At 38.4% G+C, this 15,901-nt stretch overlaps 1 protein-coding gene across 2 annotated transcripts in view; it reads left to right on the forward strand.

Annotated features, from left to right (window-relative positions):
• Positions 1–15,901, forward strand: part of RSU1 (Ras suppressor protein 1) — a 102,762-nt gene that overhangs the window by 12,628 nt on the left and 74,233 nt on the right. For both annotated transcript variants that reach the window (XM_053958276.1, XM_053958284.1), the window contains exons 4-7: positions 9,619–9,739; positions 13,134–13,252; positions 14,744–14,826; positions 15,098–15,212. In XM_053958276.1, coding sequence (XP_053814251.1) covers positions 9,619–9,739; positions 13,134–13,252; positions 14,744–14,826; positions 15,098–15,212 — 438 coding nt within the window. The remainder of the gene's footprint in view (positions 1–9,618; positions 9,740–13,133; positions 13,253–14,743; positions 14,827–15,097; positions 15,213–15,901) is intronic.

A 15,901-nucleotide genomic window follows, 5' to 3' on the forward strand; every position in this document is an offset into this window, starting at 1 on the left:
GGGAGTGTTCCTGCTGCCAGGGAGGTACCGGTACGCTGTGGTTTGTCCAGCAGAGGTCACTGTTTGAGTACATTTAGCATTTCTTTCCCTGGGAACACTTGTGTTCCTGGTAGCTGGCAGCTATTCGTCCCGCCTGCTAGGTGATGGTGCACAGCAACTTCGTTTTTGCTCTTCTCCTCAGTCTCCTTAACCTCAGGTGGTCCTGTGCTCACTGGCTTCACATATTTTTGTGCTGTCTGTAAATGATCTCAGAAATTTCCTGCTATTCATAGCTCACTCCTGATGATTCCTATATCCTTTTGTTCTCGTGCTCTGGTTCCTCATCCAGTACTATCAAATGATTAAATGATGAGAGATCAGGAAAAACTACTTTTTTTTCAAACCTCTTCTGTGTTACCTGATGTCGTGTTCTCTGTCTTCCTCTACCATTCTTCTGATCTGCTGTCCTATACTGTTCTGTGATCTTTCCACCGCTTCTCCCTTGATTCTCGTGTAATCCTTTCTCATCTTTGGTCGCTTCCTTTTTGTGGGTTGATCCATCAGTTTTTTGCTGCTGGTTCCCATTTCCAGACCTGAATTTTGTTTGAGTTCACTTTGTGCTTGTGTCAGAATGGCTGTGTCTCATTGATCATTGTTCTTTTGACAGCCATGTGGTCACCCTTTATCATCACTGTACATTTTGCCTTCTTTCAGCAGAGCAGTTCAAAACTTTTTTTTTCTGCTCACACGACTTACTGCTTCTTTGCTCTGCCATCTCCTAAATTGTTTTTCTCTCTGTGTGTGACCAGCACAGAAGCTTGTCCTTTTGTTGCTGTTAATCCTCTTGACTGTGTCCTTGATCTTTTTTAGCATGCTGCTAAAATCTCTTGGTTTAATTTTTAGATTAGGATGTCACCTTTCTGAGTCACCTTTCTGGCTGTAGTCTGTACCTGGCTGTATTGGAGGTGGTCCAGAAACAGCAACACTGCATCTGCCTGTCCTGAATTCCTTCCCAGTCTAGCTGCTTTATCTTCTCCAGTCTGCTGAAATGTGTGGTGGTGTCTCCCACTGGTATTGTCTGACACTTTGCATCTTGCCTGGTATCAGGTTATTTATATAACAAATTTGCTGACTTCTGGAAGGAACCAGATGACTGTGTACTTGTTACTCTTTGTTGCTTCTTGTATTCTCCTCTACTATGCTTCTGCCTCTGCTTCCTTCTGGTAAGTCATTCCATGCTGTTGTCCTGACACAATATACCAAGGGGGCAGGTGATATCTGCAAGGTGAGACCAGGGCTGTGTCCAAAGCACAGGACTTGTGCTGACAGTGTCTCTCAGCTATGTGTGGGAGAGATGCTTTAAGCTAACTGTAAGCCTTTCTTTTTTTTTGTATGTTTTGATTTGGTCTGTCTTCCTATTCCTGATGCAGGGATCTTTAATGGGAAATACCTTACTGAATGCAGTACACAGGAGGATGTGAAAAGGAGGAAAAAGGAGATCCCTATACATACACCTTACTAAATTTGTGACATCTGGGTTCTACAAATCAAACACATTGATTAAATACTTTGTTAGCTTTTTCTTTTCTTCCTAAAAAACGCCCCAAATCTTTGGTTCTGAGAAAATACAGACGGTAGAGCATTTTAATTTTAAATATATATAATATTAACTTTGCTTCCAAGAAGCTTTGGGGAAATGAAACAGAATAATGTGTGAAAGAGTTTTGTGCTGTAATGGTATAAGGATACATGCAGAAAGTACCTAATTTATACATAAATTGTCTAAGTTTGTGCTGTATGGCACCAAAGTCAGTTTTGCACCGTAAGTAAAGCAACTATACTAAAAAGAACACTGGACACAAATCACTTCTCTTGAACATAATTCTTCAGAAACTTTTGTTCTTCTCTTATTAAAAGACACCTGCAAGCATATTAACTCCTTTTTTTAGTTCTCAGTGTTTTCTCACATGTTACTACAAATTTCTTGTGTCTTCACTTACTTCCTAGTGGCTTAAAACACTCTTAATTTTTTTATGGAAGCCCATATAAATGATCATTCTCCATGTTTATATACAGGTTGTAATGGCAACTTACTGTAAATCCTCTTACCACATACAGACTATTTTGCAGTTGGCATTTTCAAAGGAAGTGAACATTGCAGAAGTGAACTCACCTCATTAAAGACATTAATTTAATATTACAGAATTTACTGTCTTACAAGCCAAGTAGAATTTTTTAGCTTCTAATATGGAAGGACTGAGACAAGAAGATAGATTCAGTGTAGATTGAGGGAAAATTGGATTTAGTTCTGTGTACTTGGTTCTGTACACTATTTTCTATGTATTCTCTTTGTTCTTTTAGTAGTCAGGTGTGTTGAAGTGGATAACGACACGACATTTCCCTTCAGACCGCTCACCATCTGGCCTCTTAACTTTTTCCATTCACATCCTAGGGCATAACCTTTGGGGTGAAATGATTCCCTGATCTTGATGTGATGATGGCCAATGTAGTAACTGGTTGCCATCAGTAATATCTCCTGTAGCTGAAAATTAAATGTAAAGTCAGCTGAAGCCTGGGGTAGAGGCACAGGGAGGACTCTTGTGCCATACAGACTTGAGGAGGTGGCTTTAAGTGCTGGGTATGGGGAGCTCAAACTAGGAGGGAGCTTAATTCATTCCCAGTTCTGAGAACTGGAACAAGAAACACATGTGCTGACTCTGCTTTTGAGCAGTGAGCGTGTTTACTGCAGCCTCTTCTGTGTGTTTAGAGGACAGGCTGGTGTCCCCACTAAGCAGTGTCAGCACAGCAGTCTGCAGTGCTGAATAGGGGAAAGACTCAGTTGATCCAAGCTGCACTGAGAAACAGTCCTATGTGTGTTTCTAAAAACATTTCAGTGCTGTAAGAAGTTTAAATTCCAAATACTGGCTAATAAGACAAACGGAAATCATAAAAACTTTTTAGACACACTGAAAGCAGAATTTTGTAAATAAGCACTGCTAGGCACACAGGTAGATGGACACTTCTGAGTAAGGGGCTGAAGTGATCCACATCTTTGAGGGTAATCTATAGTAATTTTTCAAGGCCTGGTGTGCAGGACATCTTTGATCAGTCCCTTTTGTAAACTACGTCAGGCTATTTAACATGTTTTCTGCAAAGAGAATATTGAGGAAGGGAAAAGTGAACATGCTGAATGAACTTCAGACGGGTTGATTTATCTAAAGCCAGCAACTGTGCAGTAGTGTGAAACTCTGAAAAGATCGTGCTTAAATAGTTCAAACACCTGAAAGAGACTCACTGGCATTTAGTGGTACTGTTTGCATTTGCTGGAAGCCTAATATTAAATCTCAATACTATCAACTAAAGTTCTTTTTGTCCTGCAGAAGTTATTTCTCTCAACCATCTGCTATTGAAGTATCAACACACACTGATAATCTCACCTGTAATAAGGGTATGTAGCTTGTGTTCTTCAACTTTTTGCATGGTGCACCTCATGTTTTTTTTTTTTTTTCTCCTGACTTAAATATAAGACAGCAAGTGTCTTGGTTGAACCGTGGACTTCTCACAAAGCAGTTATTGAAGATGAAGATGCTGTAGTTGACCACAGTAATTCGAAAAGCTTGGCTAGTACTTTGTTCTCTTCAAAATTATTTGCAGAAATGAAGCGTGTGTTTATATCCGCATTTTTATTTATAACCTTATTCGCACCATTCCCTAATGCTGTTAAAAATGCTAAAAAGCATCAGATTTTTGTGAGCTATTTTGGTGTGGTTTCAGTTCTTTGCAGTTAGGTGATGTATTTTCAACATAGTAACCCCTTTGTAACCTCAACCCCTGGCTTCAAGTATTTCTCTCCAAACTGACATCTTAAGCTCCCTTCTCAGAGAAGAACAGATTTGTCCTTTCTCTTCACTAGATGTCACTTGATTCCTAGTGTCTTCTCAGTCTTTCTTGTGCTCACTGCTCTTCTCCTTAGACTCTGGCTTCTAAATGAATACTGTTTATTGATAAATTAAGCTATACTATAATTTAAACATGTTCATAGGAACGGTTTTAATATCTGAGGTGCTTCTGTAGATAATTGAAATTAAAAAACCCTGCTGGTTTCTGAAAAGAGCTGGAGATTAAGGAGACAAGTTTGTTTTTAATGTTTTCAGTGTGAGGAAGATTAATATCCATCTTTGGAAGACTGAAGGGAGGGCAAAAGGGGAAACTTGAACTACATAGTGTGTAAATTAAGTACTGTATGCTTCAGTTGGGATCAGGATTCTCTGCAGTAAGCTGCCAAGTATGATATCAGCATGCCTATGAATATTTAAAATGAAAACTGTTGTGTTCTCCCTCTGCTAATTCCTCTTTCATTTTGGTGAAGTTGATTGCTTCTCTTTCTGTATAACAGAACTCTTGTCAAATAAATCTAAACATGACTCTAGCTCTGTGAGTATAGTTATATTGGATGCACAGAATGCATTATATATTTAGTTTTCTAAATTCTTCCTCCCCCATGAAATGTGAGTAACATTTCATGTCTTCATGACCTTTACACTAAGGGATCCTTACTCATGAAAGCTTCCTGTTGATGCTAACTGGATTAGCAAGTCCACAGAATTGGGTTTATTATATTGTATAGCACTCAGGTTTTACTTTAGTCTTAAAAAGTAGGTTCTTGCTCTTGGCAAGAAATCCACAATGGACTGATTGGACTCTGAAAGGTCTGTATTGAATTCTCTTTACTCTGTATGACTCTTGACCAGCTTTCCAGTGGAACAGTATAATGAGAAACTGGCATAGTTGTATAAATATCTTTTCTGTCAGGTACTGCTATTTTAATAGCTCTTTTGGATAAATATTCCCTTAGAACCTGTAAAGATTTGGAGTACTACTGAACATCATGTTCCTAGGTACTGCAAAATTACTTCATTAAGTAAAGAAACATTCTGAAAAAGCTAAGGATTCTGCAGCTATTCAAAGCTTCTAAGGATGTGATTGCCAAAGTGTTGGGATCTGTGATATTTAAATGCTCCCGAGATTGTAGAAAGTCTCTGTCTTTCAGCCCCGCTGCCAAAGAAGGAGTCGTAATTCGTCTGGTGCTGGTTTTCAAGGTTGTTTATTTCTTCTTATCTAAAATATTTTCTGTCTGACCTGCAGCAGGTCTGTCTCGCAGGACAGCGTGCAGGGCTCTGCCCCTCAGTGGGATGTTACAAACATTCTATGCTAGAAACTACGTGTGCATATTTACAATAACGTGCCAATATCTATCACCCATGTTGAACAGTGTGTCCCCAGCCTAAACCAATAGAAAAATGCCAACACCACAGTGAAACATGGAGGGCACGAAGAAGAAGAAAAAGGACAAGGCACGCCCAATTTTCCTCCATCTTGCCCCCTTTGAACCCCTTATCTAGAATCCTAAAATTCTACTTTTGCACCCGTGCCACACTAATTACTACTTATATCAAACACTCAGAGCTTGTAATTCATCCTGTAAGATTGAAAATTCTTTTCCATGGATAGAGATCAGAGACAGTGTCTTTCGGGGCTCTGTACAGGGAGGTTCCTGACCCCCTGCCAGGGTCCCAGACCTTCCAGGGCAGCCAGAGAGGGATGCCCTGGATTCCCACACCAAAGGAATTAATCTTACTTAAAAAAATTAAAATTCTTCTTTCTCTTGATGTCTGATTCAAAAAATATTGACTTCAGTTGGAGGTTTTCTGTAACCTTTGGGTCATATTTATTGAGGAGATTGCAAGCACCATTTTATGCATAATCAGGTATTACATATAGCATTTTCCAAGCAGCAGTGGGACAATGTTTATTTTGAATATTCAGTGTTAAGGTTTAAATTAACTGAAATGTTTAATGCAGTTTATGTATGGTGTGTTCTTCTCATGGAGACTTATATTTTTACTAAATCGTTTCACTTGTTCAGTTAGGTTGTTTATTGACCCTTCTAGTTTTTTTCATGTCAAGTTCCTTATCTAAAATGTTTTTCATTTTAGTTTCAAACTGTAAAGGAAATTTTGATATCTTTTGAGGTCTTTTTTACCAAGAGTGTCTTCAGAAATGTTTAATTTTGTGTCTTTACTAAACAAACAAACATAAAAAAAGCAGACTAGATTTCATCTTTTAGGTAAAAGTAAGTGAAGTGGAGACTTAATTTTGCAAACACCTGAGTTTGTTTACTTTTGAAATTGTGAGGATTGCTGTTGTTTCCCAGGGATTCACAGATGTTTAAGATAAATAATCTTGGTGACCATTTTCAGAAATAATCACTTTTTGAAGCCTGTGCATTTTCAGATGGGTGAAGGGGCCCTGCCACCACAGGAGGAATTGTATTGAGACCTGTGTGAATGGCGAAGGAGTTACTGAGTAGAACTAGAGGGAAAATAATGGACTTTGTTTTCTTCTTTTCAGTTTCCTGTGCTCTTCGTCCTTTGTCAGAGGCTGGGTATAGAAAAGGAGCTGGATTTGCATGTCAGTTCTAGGTAGTGGTATGAGAGCCTCTTGTGTTCTGCTTTATGGGAAAGGGTTACACCTGAGACATGTGATTCCAGGCTGCTGTCACTGATCTGGATGTTTTTAGTGAGTTGCTCTGCAGGATAAGTAGCTGTGCTGGATGAAAGGTCCTTCTAACCCAGTGTCTGCTCTCCAACTGAGGGCAACATCAGACCTCTAGTAAAGATCATGTCTCGTGTTGGCTTCTGGTTCTCAATGCTGAAAAAGAGTTAAGGCTCAGATCCAGGATACTCTTAAGTGTGGAGTTACATAGGCATTGAATAGTAGCATTTAATCCTTCTTATCTGTATTGGAAATAATTTTGTTAACTTTTAAAGAGCTGCTGGTTGTATAGGAATAAAATGTAGTGACTTGCCTCAACTAAACTTGATGAGAACTTGATGTTTTAGCGCCTAAAGAATTGCCACTAACTGCGGGGCAAAAAGAGTATAAATGCTTTGAAGTATAACAAGTTGCCAATCCTTATTTCCAGAAACATGAACAAAGTCCTCTTATTCCTTGTGAGCAGCCTATAGACCCTGTCTGTCTTTCACTGTCAACCAACCTTTGAAATCAAGGTGAAGTCTACAGCTGTCATAGTGAATCACTGCATGCAATTTCCAGTATTGAACAAGGGGAAACTGTTCCTGGTCTTGTGGAGTGAAACTTAATATGAATGGGGCTTCATGATGTGACTGAAGCTTCACAGGAGAATGCAAAGGCACTGGGCTGCCAAATTTTACTAGCATTTGCTGAGGGGGAGTTGTTAATGACACTGGGCAGCAGATGGTCTTAGAAGAGTTGTTAAGACACTGCAGATCGTACTGTAAATACGTGGGTGACTAGAACCAGGATGCTGACAGTTCACTCTCACAGCTCATCGTGAGAAGGAGACTCAAGTGGAATTCAGCATTGCCAGAACATGAATGTCTCAGGATTTGGCAGTCAGCAGGCTGCCAAATGTGTATGGGAAGAGTTTTGCAGCATAGTAGTGGAATGGTAGTTGGGTCATGTAAAGTTTAAAACAGAGAGTGTGATATGTGTAGTCAGCCTTGCCTGACCACCACTCATCTTTAGATCTGAAGCTACTGATCCTGTGCAGTTTAGCTACAAGGTCAGTACAGGAGTTAAATTCAGTCTTCTGATTTTCATTGAATACAAGAAATTTATTTGTATTACAAATTAATTTGAATTGTTGAACCAGAAAATAAACTATTACAGGAAAAAATCCTCTCTTCCCTACTACAAGCCTGGTGTTGACCTACTCTTTTGTTCTTCCTCCTCACAAAATACCTCCAGGCATTCTATCCAAACCAAAAAGTACAGTTGTCGATTGGGGCTTTTCGTTTTGATTTAACAGGGTAAGACACAAAAGCATTTCATTTAAATCCTTGGCTAAATATTTAGCCTTTTTCTCATCTCAGCCTGCTTACCAATGCAGCTTTTAGTATATCTTGAAGAAAACAATGATATAAAGTATCCTAAGTGTCATTCACAACATGAAATACAGTATGTGGGGATTAAACAGATATATCAGGAGACAGTGTTATATCTGTATTGGTCTTTCTATTATTAAAGCTTTGACTAAACTAAAACCTGTATTTTTTAGTACTTCTGATTCCTAGTCTTCCTAAATGTGGTATCTGAGAAGATCAGAAACATGATTTGCCTGTCTGTTGCATCTCATCAAAGTCAAATTATGAAGTCTAATTTCTGAAAGGAAAATATTTTAATACTGGTAATTACTCTTCTGGTGAAATATTGAGGCTGGAAACAGCTGAATGATGCCAATTAAAATCCTCAGCTAACTTCTGTTAGGGAATAATTTAAAATAACAGTAGTAGTGAAATACCCTTTAGTTTGTGAACGCGCATAATTCTCGCTATCATTGAATGACAGATAAGTATGGACCACTTGGAAAATACCTCTAAGGGAGGTCTTTTAAATGTTCAGATTTGCCTTAATGACTTCATGTAAAAGTCTGCTAAAAACCTCCTGCAATGAATATGGCCCTCAACAGTAATATTTATGTAGAGTAATCAGAGTCTTTGTTAGGGATCCCATTATTGTTCACATTGTAATTAGACTTACAATCTAGTAAATGTGACATACTGCAGTGTTCCACTTTGTAAACATTATTGACTCCATTTTAAGACTGAGATTGCCTCATACCAACAAATAAAAAAAAATCATGGCCTCATAAAACCTTCTAATTATTTAGATGGGCACTTTGTGAATTCCTGATGCAAAGTTGAGACTGAACCAAGGTGAATATTGAGCACAGGTGCAAGCTTCAGTGCAAGTGACTTGCCAACCTCCTTTATACCTCAGCTGGCTGTTTAAATCTCACTCAGTTTAAGGGGAGAAGAGATGCAAATCTGAATAGCTTTTTAACCTCATTAGCACAGTCGTTCATGCTGTGTTTCTGCCTTATAGTTCATGTTTCTAGATAATAACAACCAGCTATTGATCTGTTGGTAATCCACTGTAACCATGTATGTGTATTGATCAGTTAGTTTATCAGTCATGGGAGGTAACTGAAAATAGGCTTGGCTATACAGTTCTTTTGGGACTGAATTTAATTTTTTTGTAAATTTTGTTGTATCTTAAATGACCAAGAATTTGCATACTAAATTGTTTAAGCAGTAAGAAGAATGGGCCATAGCTAAAAATGAAGCATTATTTTATGTTTGTTGTTAAAGACCTTTAGTACAACTGCTGTCTTGGTGTAACTACTCATATTGTTAATGTTTTCTCCACTCAAATAATGTCATGATCCAAGTCTCTCAGGCACTGCCCTTTTGAGACCTGTGTGTGCTACATGAATTGAGAGAACAGCCTGCTTCTCTTAGTCTGTAAGAGCACTTGTCCTTGTCTCTCTCTCTCTCTGCAGTGGTCTTTTTTCATCAAATTATTTACAGTTCTGGTAGTAATTTTTGAAGAATACAAAATGAGTGCTCTCAGCAATGAGAACAGGTTCCAGATAGGAGGCTTTTTGGATATAAACTTTGCTTTTATTGGAATAATGAGATGCTTTCTGTGCTGCAGCCACTGTACAAACAGTGCAAACACCAGGTGCTGGTAAAGCATCTGTAGTCTGGGTAGCTTGCCCTAATTGCAGTCTCTCACTGTGAAAACTTTCCACAGCTGTGCCAGCAAACATCGCAGACCTGAGAAACATAGAAGTGCTCAACTTTTTCAACAACCAGATTGAGGAGCTGCCTACACAGATAAGCAGCCTTCAGAAGCTCAAACATCTGAACCTTGGGTGCGTATCTTTATGCAAAACTTTGTTGTAATAGAGGTGTTACCAAATGTCGTCGCAACTGAACCTGTAACTTCTCATTTTTTGATAGTAAAGTTTGTTATTGAAAGTGGTTTTGAGGATAACCTGGGAATTACAGCTTCAGAGTGTTCAGTTAATGTTCTGGATAAACAGAAACGTAAATGACCAAGCACATACTCTGGTGTACTCATAACCATTTAAGGACAGCAGAAACTCATATTCATCAAATACTGCAGTCAAACTGAACAATTAATGACTTCTGTAGCAACTGCCTCTTAATTCTGTGGTTACTGCATAAGAATCAAGCTCTGTTTCCTGTTCTGATTTAAAAAAACATCCATGTTAATTTAGGATTTTAAGTCCAAATTTTCAAATTTGGGTTTTTAGACATTTCAGTTTATATTAAACCTGTAAAAGATCAGGTATTAGGTGTGGTGTGCATTTAGTTCAAAGAGCTGGTATTGACTGAATTTGTGCCAGGGGTGTTCATATTAAGTGTTCAGATTCTATATTCCAATAGAGCTGGTGATAATTTTTAATAACTACAGTTGCAGAGGGTTTTCTTGAATTATTAAGAAAACAAATGTGAAGCATAAGACCTTCTTAAAATTAAATGGGTATATTAAAGTGTAACTATGTAGGAAAGCAGTGGTAGGCCTAAGCTTTAGCATTGCAGGCTTCTCACAGAAAGAACGTTTGTATTTTATAAATTCAACTTCTGAACACCTTAAACTGACCATTTTTTAATCTTCAAAATACCAGATGATTTTGGCTAAGCTCTGTGTATTCTGCTTTAGATACTTTCATGAAGGGCTGATAATTGAATTGCTTCTTGAACTGTTGGAATGCCAATAGACATTTTAATGATGATCTGTCTTTCCTGGTCTTTTTTTTTTGGTCACAGTAGATCTCTAGCTTTCCTTAATATCTGTTTCAACCTCTGAATCACTTTTCAGAGCAGATATTAATTAAGAATCCTGATTCTTTGTATTTTTGGGGGTTAGAGCCGTATTTTTGGAATGGCATATAGAGGTGTTGCAGTATACAAAGGAAGAAGTTGGGCACTTCCTATGGATTAAAGCAGTGACCATTGTTAATATAGGTCAAATGCTAATCTGCATTAATGAAAAAAATGTCATGCAAAAGACCACTTGGTGTTTGGAACAACAGACATTCAGGTCTGGAGCCACATTTTCCACCTTCATGTATCATGTGGCCTAAAATCTTAGAGATCAAATGCTCTTCCATCTTAATCCTCTCTTTACACATGGTCTTCTGGGACAAAATTTACCACTCAGTCTTAGCTTTGCAAAATGGGTTTTGCTTTGGACATCCTTGGAGTCAGTGACGAGGAAACTTTTTTGCTCTGGTAGGTTTTTCAGGAGACAGACAACCTAGAAACCCTCTTGTCATCTGCAGTGCATGTGTGAGAGGGCTTCAGAAGAGCCCCTTAGGGGAGAGGGGCTTGAATAAGAGCAGAGGTTATTTTTGGGAGGGTTTTGGCATGGAAAGGTCAAGTGGTGTGGAAAGAGAAAAGGCGTACTGCTGCACAGAAACCTTAAAATACAACGTTTGGAAGGTAGGTGAGGCACAAACTCAGTGTTTGAACTTCTGCAGGGGTGAATAGTTCTGGGCAGCAACTTTGAGCTGGTTCTCTGTCCCTGCCAAAGAATAGATACCATTCTGCCTCTTGTCAGTAGGGAGAACATTCTTGCCCTCTCTCTTCCTTGCTTGCAAAAGGCAAGGCTGTTAGGGCAGCTTCGTAAAAAATCCTTTTTGCTAGTGGAAAACAAGCTGCTGTCTTTAGTCCTGTTGTATAGAAAGACCAGTTTTTAAAACAGTGGCAATTCTGCAGTAGCAATAGTGGAGTGTTTTAATTGCTAATACTACAGAAGCAATACGAGTTGTATGCCTATGATGGGACTTCTTACTGGGGATGAGGAGAAAGAATGATTTAGTCTAGATTTAGCTACAGAGAGCTGATCTCTACAGGTTCTTGTTTTGTTGGGACTGGGTTCTGCAAAAGGGGTAAGGAAAGGTGAGGTTAGTTTCTGAGTTTGTGAATGAAGTGGTGTATGTGCTTCTCCTGACTCTGCTCACATGGTTATATGGTTGCTCAACTTTGTCAATACTTTGACTAGAGCTTTTATAGTTTTAAGTGTCAGGTATTCATACATTCACATAACATCTCTTGACTTCAGTGACTGTTATCACTTTTGCATCAGAAGAGAATCAAATTCAGAGTATGTTTAGGGACAACATCTGGAAGGTCATGTTTGTTTCCAGTCTTTACTTAAGAGAAAAGTCCTGTTCTTGACAGTAGGTACCTGTACAGGCTCTTTCTGAAGATGCCTCTCTTCTCTGTTCTGCTTTCAAACCTGGGTGACAACTGAAGCAAGATCCATACACACCAGGTATATATTTGCTGTACACGCAATAGGGACAGTATGAAAAAGAAGCTGGTAGGTAATTTTTTTTCTGTTCATGTGATAAACAGCCATACACAAACATATGCAAACAGTTCATACACAAACAGTAAGGTTCTGTGATGATATCTCCAGCCATGTGCCTGCCTTCATTGTTGTGGCAGCTCTGGTGATTATCTGGATCACTCTCTTCAAGCTCTTGCAGTCAAAGAAATTACCATTATCTCTACCTTGTCTGCTCCAGGTTATTGGGGAAATCTCTTCCTTCTGCACGTTGTTCTGGCTGTTGCCAGTGGGAAATGCTGTCCTAAATCCTCTTAAGACTGGCTGATTGAGCTATATTTAGATTAAGCTTTATCAGTCACAGGACTGACATTTTATTTACTTCATGATCCATGTGCATCAACAGTTCTGTAGTGACACAGATTTGCTGTTCTTAAGAATAGGTTTGAGCAGCAGTTATCAATGAACATAAATACTGTGCACTTGAGGCATTCCCCTTTGTATTTGGTATCATGGTGAAGAACTACATGGCAGAATGAAAAATGGTCAGCATGGTGTGCAAAAGGGTAATTTGTAGTTTAGCTAAAAGTCATCTACCAAGGACCAGCTTTCTCCATGGAATGCTGTTAAAGCTGAGCATCACGTTGTGACACCTCTCTCCCTTGTGCTTTATGTTTTGGGTGTGGCTGCTGATTGACATAGCAGACAGGCTCCCTTGATAGTGCATAAGTTTTGAGTATATTTATGGGAATGAGAGGTTATAAAAAGGTCTGCATTGCAAAAGACTTGCTCAGTATCTTGAAGCATGAAACCCTTTTCAAAACAAGAGGAAATCTTGGCATATATTACATTTTTTAAGGAAAAAAACAAAATCCTGGTGACCTATATTATTCCTGTTAGGTGAAGTGAATACTGATGTCATATTCTTTTTTTCCCTTTACTTACAGCATGAACAGGTTAAACACCTTGCCAAGGGGATTTGGCTCTTTACCAGCGCTAGAAGTTCTTGACTTGACTTACAACAACTTAAATGAAAATTCCCTACCAGGAAACTTCTTCTATCTGAGTAAGAAACTTTTCTAAAAACTCTACAAATCTTCAGGATATGGTGCTTTACGCTTAGCAATTGAAATTTATTTGATGCAGTCCAAAATACAAACACAGATTTTTTTTTTCCCAATATTTATGTTTTTCTTTTAATGTATCTTGAATATTTCTGCATAGCATGGTAGTATTTATCACTGATACACTGTCATCTGACACCTTTGGACACAAGAAATCTCACTTAGTAATGGTATATTGTGTTTTCTTCTGAGTAATACTTCCTTGGGTCCCACACTCGGTTAAAATGTCATGCAGGGTTGCAAGCCTCAGGGGAAAGTAAACCATTTTGCAACACAACTGTTGTTTGTTGAGTCTGAAAACAAATGTATTCTTGATAGTTCATTACCAAAATAGTTTTAACAGCATGTGGGTGTTGAGGTGTCCAGTACATTAAAACATATGCTAAGGTTACAAAGCTTGGCAGGGGAATGGCAGAGCTAAGCTGACCTTTGCATATGTTCAAAATATATACCCAGAGAGTTGACAGAAAGGTATTGTAATGCATATGTGCAAAAGGGCTGCATTATGGTTGCCTAAGCAACTTGAATTCTGGCACTTTCTGGATTTCAGTGATTCTGCCTTTCCGTGTACTATGCTGAAGTGGCTTCAGGATCAGTGCATTCAGCATCAAAGTGACAGGCAAGGGGAGAGGAGGAGTGCTGCTCTCTGAGGGATGTTGTGATTGTAACCTGGCACAGGGAAATCTTTTAAGTCAGCATTATTAAAAAATGGTCACATTTAGTGAAATGAGAAGAGGAGGAGTGAACTACGTAAGACAAATGGGATCTCCTCTGGTGGGAAGGAGAAGTTTTGCTGATCTGACCACCTTCTCTCCTGCTACACCTGACAGTTCTTTGTGAGTCTCCATTTTAATTCCTTTTTCCAACTGTCATATATGCTTGTTCAGTAGTAGTGAGCTGCTTAGTTGTGCTGGGTCATCTTGTTTTGATTAATTTCATTGAGAGTTTGCATGGAAATTACAAATTATATCATTGGAGTCTTCTGTATTTTATTTCAGATCTCTTTCCCAGTGCGGTTTCTATAGAACTTAACATAGTTGTATATTTGTTGAAAAAACTCAGAAATTTTTTTAATGACTGTTTAGGATGCAAATTGATGTAATAAATAAGAATCAGGGGTAATAAAGAGTAATGACTGTATTTTAATATCTGAGCATTCAGGCTATTTGCCAGAATCTGCCAGAGTCTACTGTTGCAGAAATTGTTAATTGTGCTAGTCCTTTTGAATATAGATGTTTTCCTGAACTCACCAACAGTATAATAAGCCAGTAAATCTAAGTTTGACCTGCTTGTTATTATTGTGAGCCCTGGGTATGTCAAAGGCTTTTCACCAAGTCAGGGTTATTAATCAAACCTGACTCCTTTTTATTGATTAGACCTCAAATGGTTGGGTTATATGCCACCCTGTTTATATATTGCTATTTAATTTGCAGCCACCCTTCGTGCACTCTATCTAAGTGACAACGATTTTGAAATGCTGCCGCCAGATATTGGGAAGCTCACAAAGTTGCAGATAGTAAGTAATTTATCTAAATTCTTGGAAAATCAATTCACTTTTGCAACACTTGTAGGAATGGAATCCAGTCAATTTGAGGAGTAGTAGGGTAGGTTTGCAGAAATAGACCACTACACCTGGAACTGTTTCTTGTTAACCAGAAGACACTTGTAAATAAATTGGAAGAATTGAGCATTCAGGAGAAATCTAGGGGCAGAGGGAGTGGAGCTCTCTTTTGGGCTGCTTTATGGTAACCAAAAATCATTCTGACTGAATTTATATTTGCTCTTAGTTGAGTCTTAGAGACAATGACCTGGTATCACTGCCTAAAGAAATTGGTGAGCTCACCCAGCTTAAGGAACTGCATATCCAGGGAAATCGTCTTACTGTGCTGCCCCCAGAACTGGGTAAGATTATGGATGATCATTTATTTATTTGACTAATAATGATGATGGTGATGAACTGTATTTCCTCTGAAATGATTATGCTTTAGTCATCATATATGCTAATATTTACTTTCCCCTGAGAAAAACTCACTTTTTCACTCCTCCTGGCTATGCAGGAGGAGCCAGAAGATGACATGTGTTTTGTTTTATTATTTTATTGCATGTTGCTTTTTTCTTGTGTATTAGTACACCTGATTGCCAGTTTGTATATAGCACCTTACTTTATATAATGTATCATAAATCCTGGGTCAGCAAACCCATTCTTATCTCTCACTGGGTTTTGAGAACACTATATAGATTAGCCTAAATTGTATTAAGCAAAAATGACAATCACATAAGTGGCATCTTAGTGACTGTAACTGTACAAAGTAGAAGTTTGATCAACTAGAGTAAAATATAGGTAAATGGGAGGATTTTTTTTTGTTTTTCATTTGATAGCCTTTCTTAGGGAGCTGACAGCTCTTTAACTTCAAGGAATGGAGCTGGTTGATGTAATTTTATTTTGTGATATTGTACATTTGAATAGAGTTATAAGTGGCTTCTTTCAACCTATGAAGTAAAGTTCTTCTTTGAAACTTAAGTATTGATTTTGCTGAATTTGCATTGCAGTGCTCCATTTTATGTGAGGGGCATGGTTCCTGTTTGCCCCA

The sequence above is a fragment of the Vidua chalybeata genome, chromosome 1, assembly GCF_026979565.1.
Source record: "Vidua chalybeata isolate OUT-0048 chromosome 1, bVidCha1 merged haplotype, whole genome shotgun sequence".
Taxonomy (NCBI): Eukaryota; Metazoa; Chordata; class Aves; order Passeriformes; family Viduidae; genus Vidua; species Vidua chalybeata.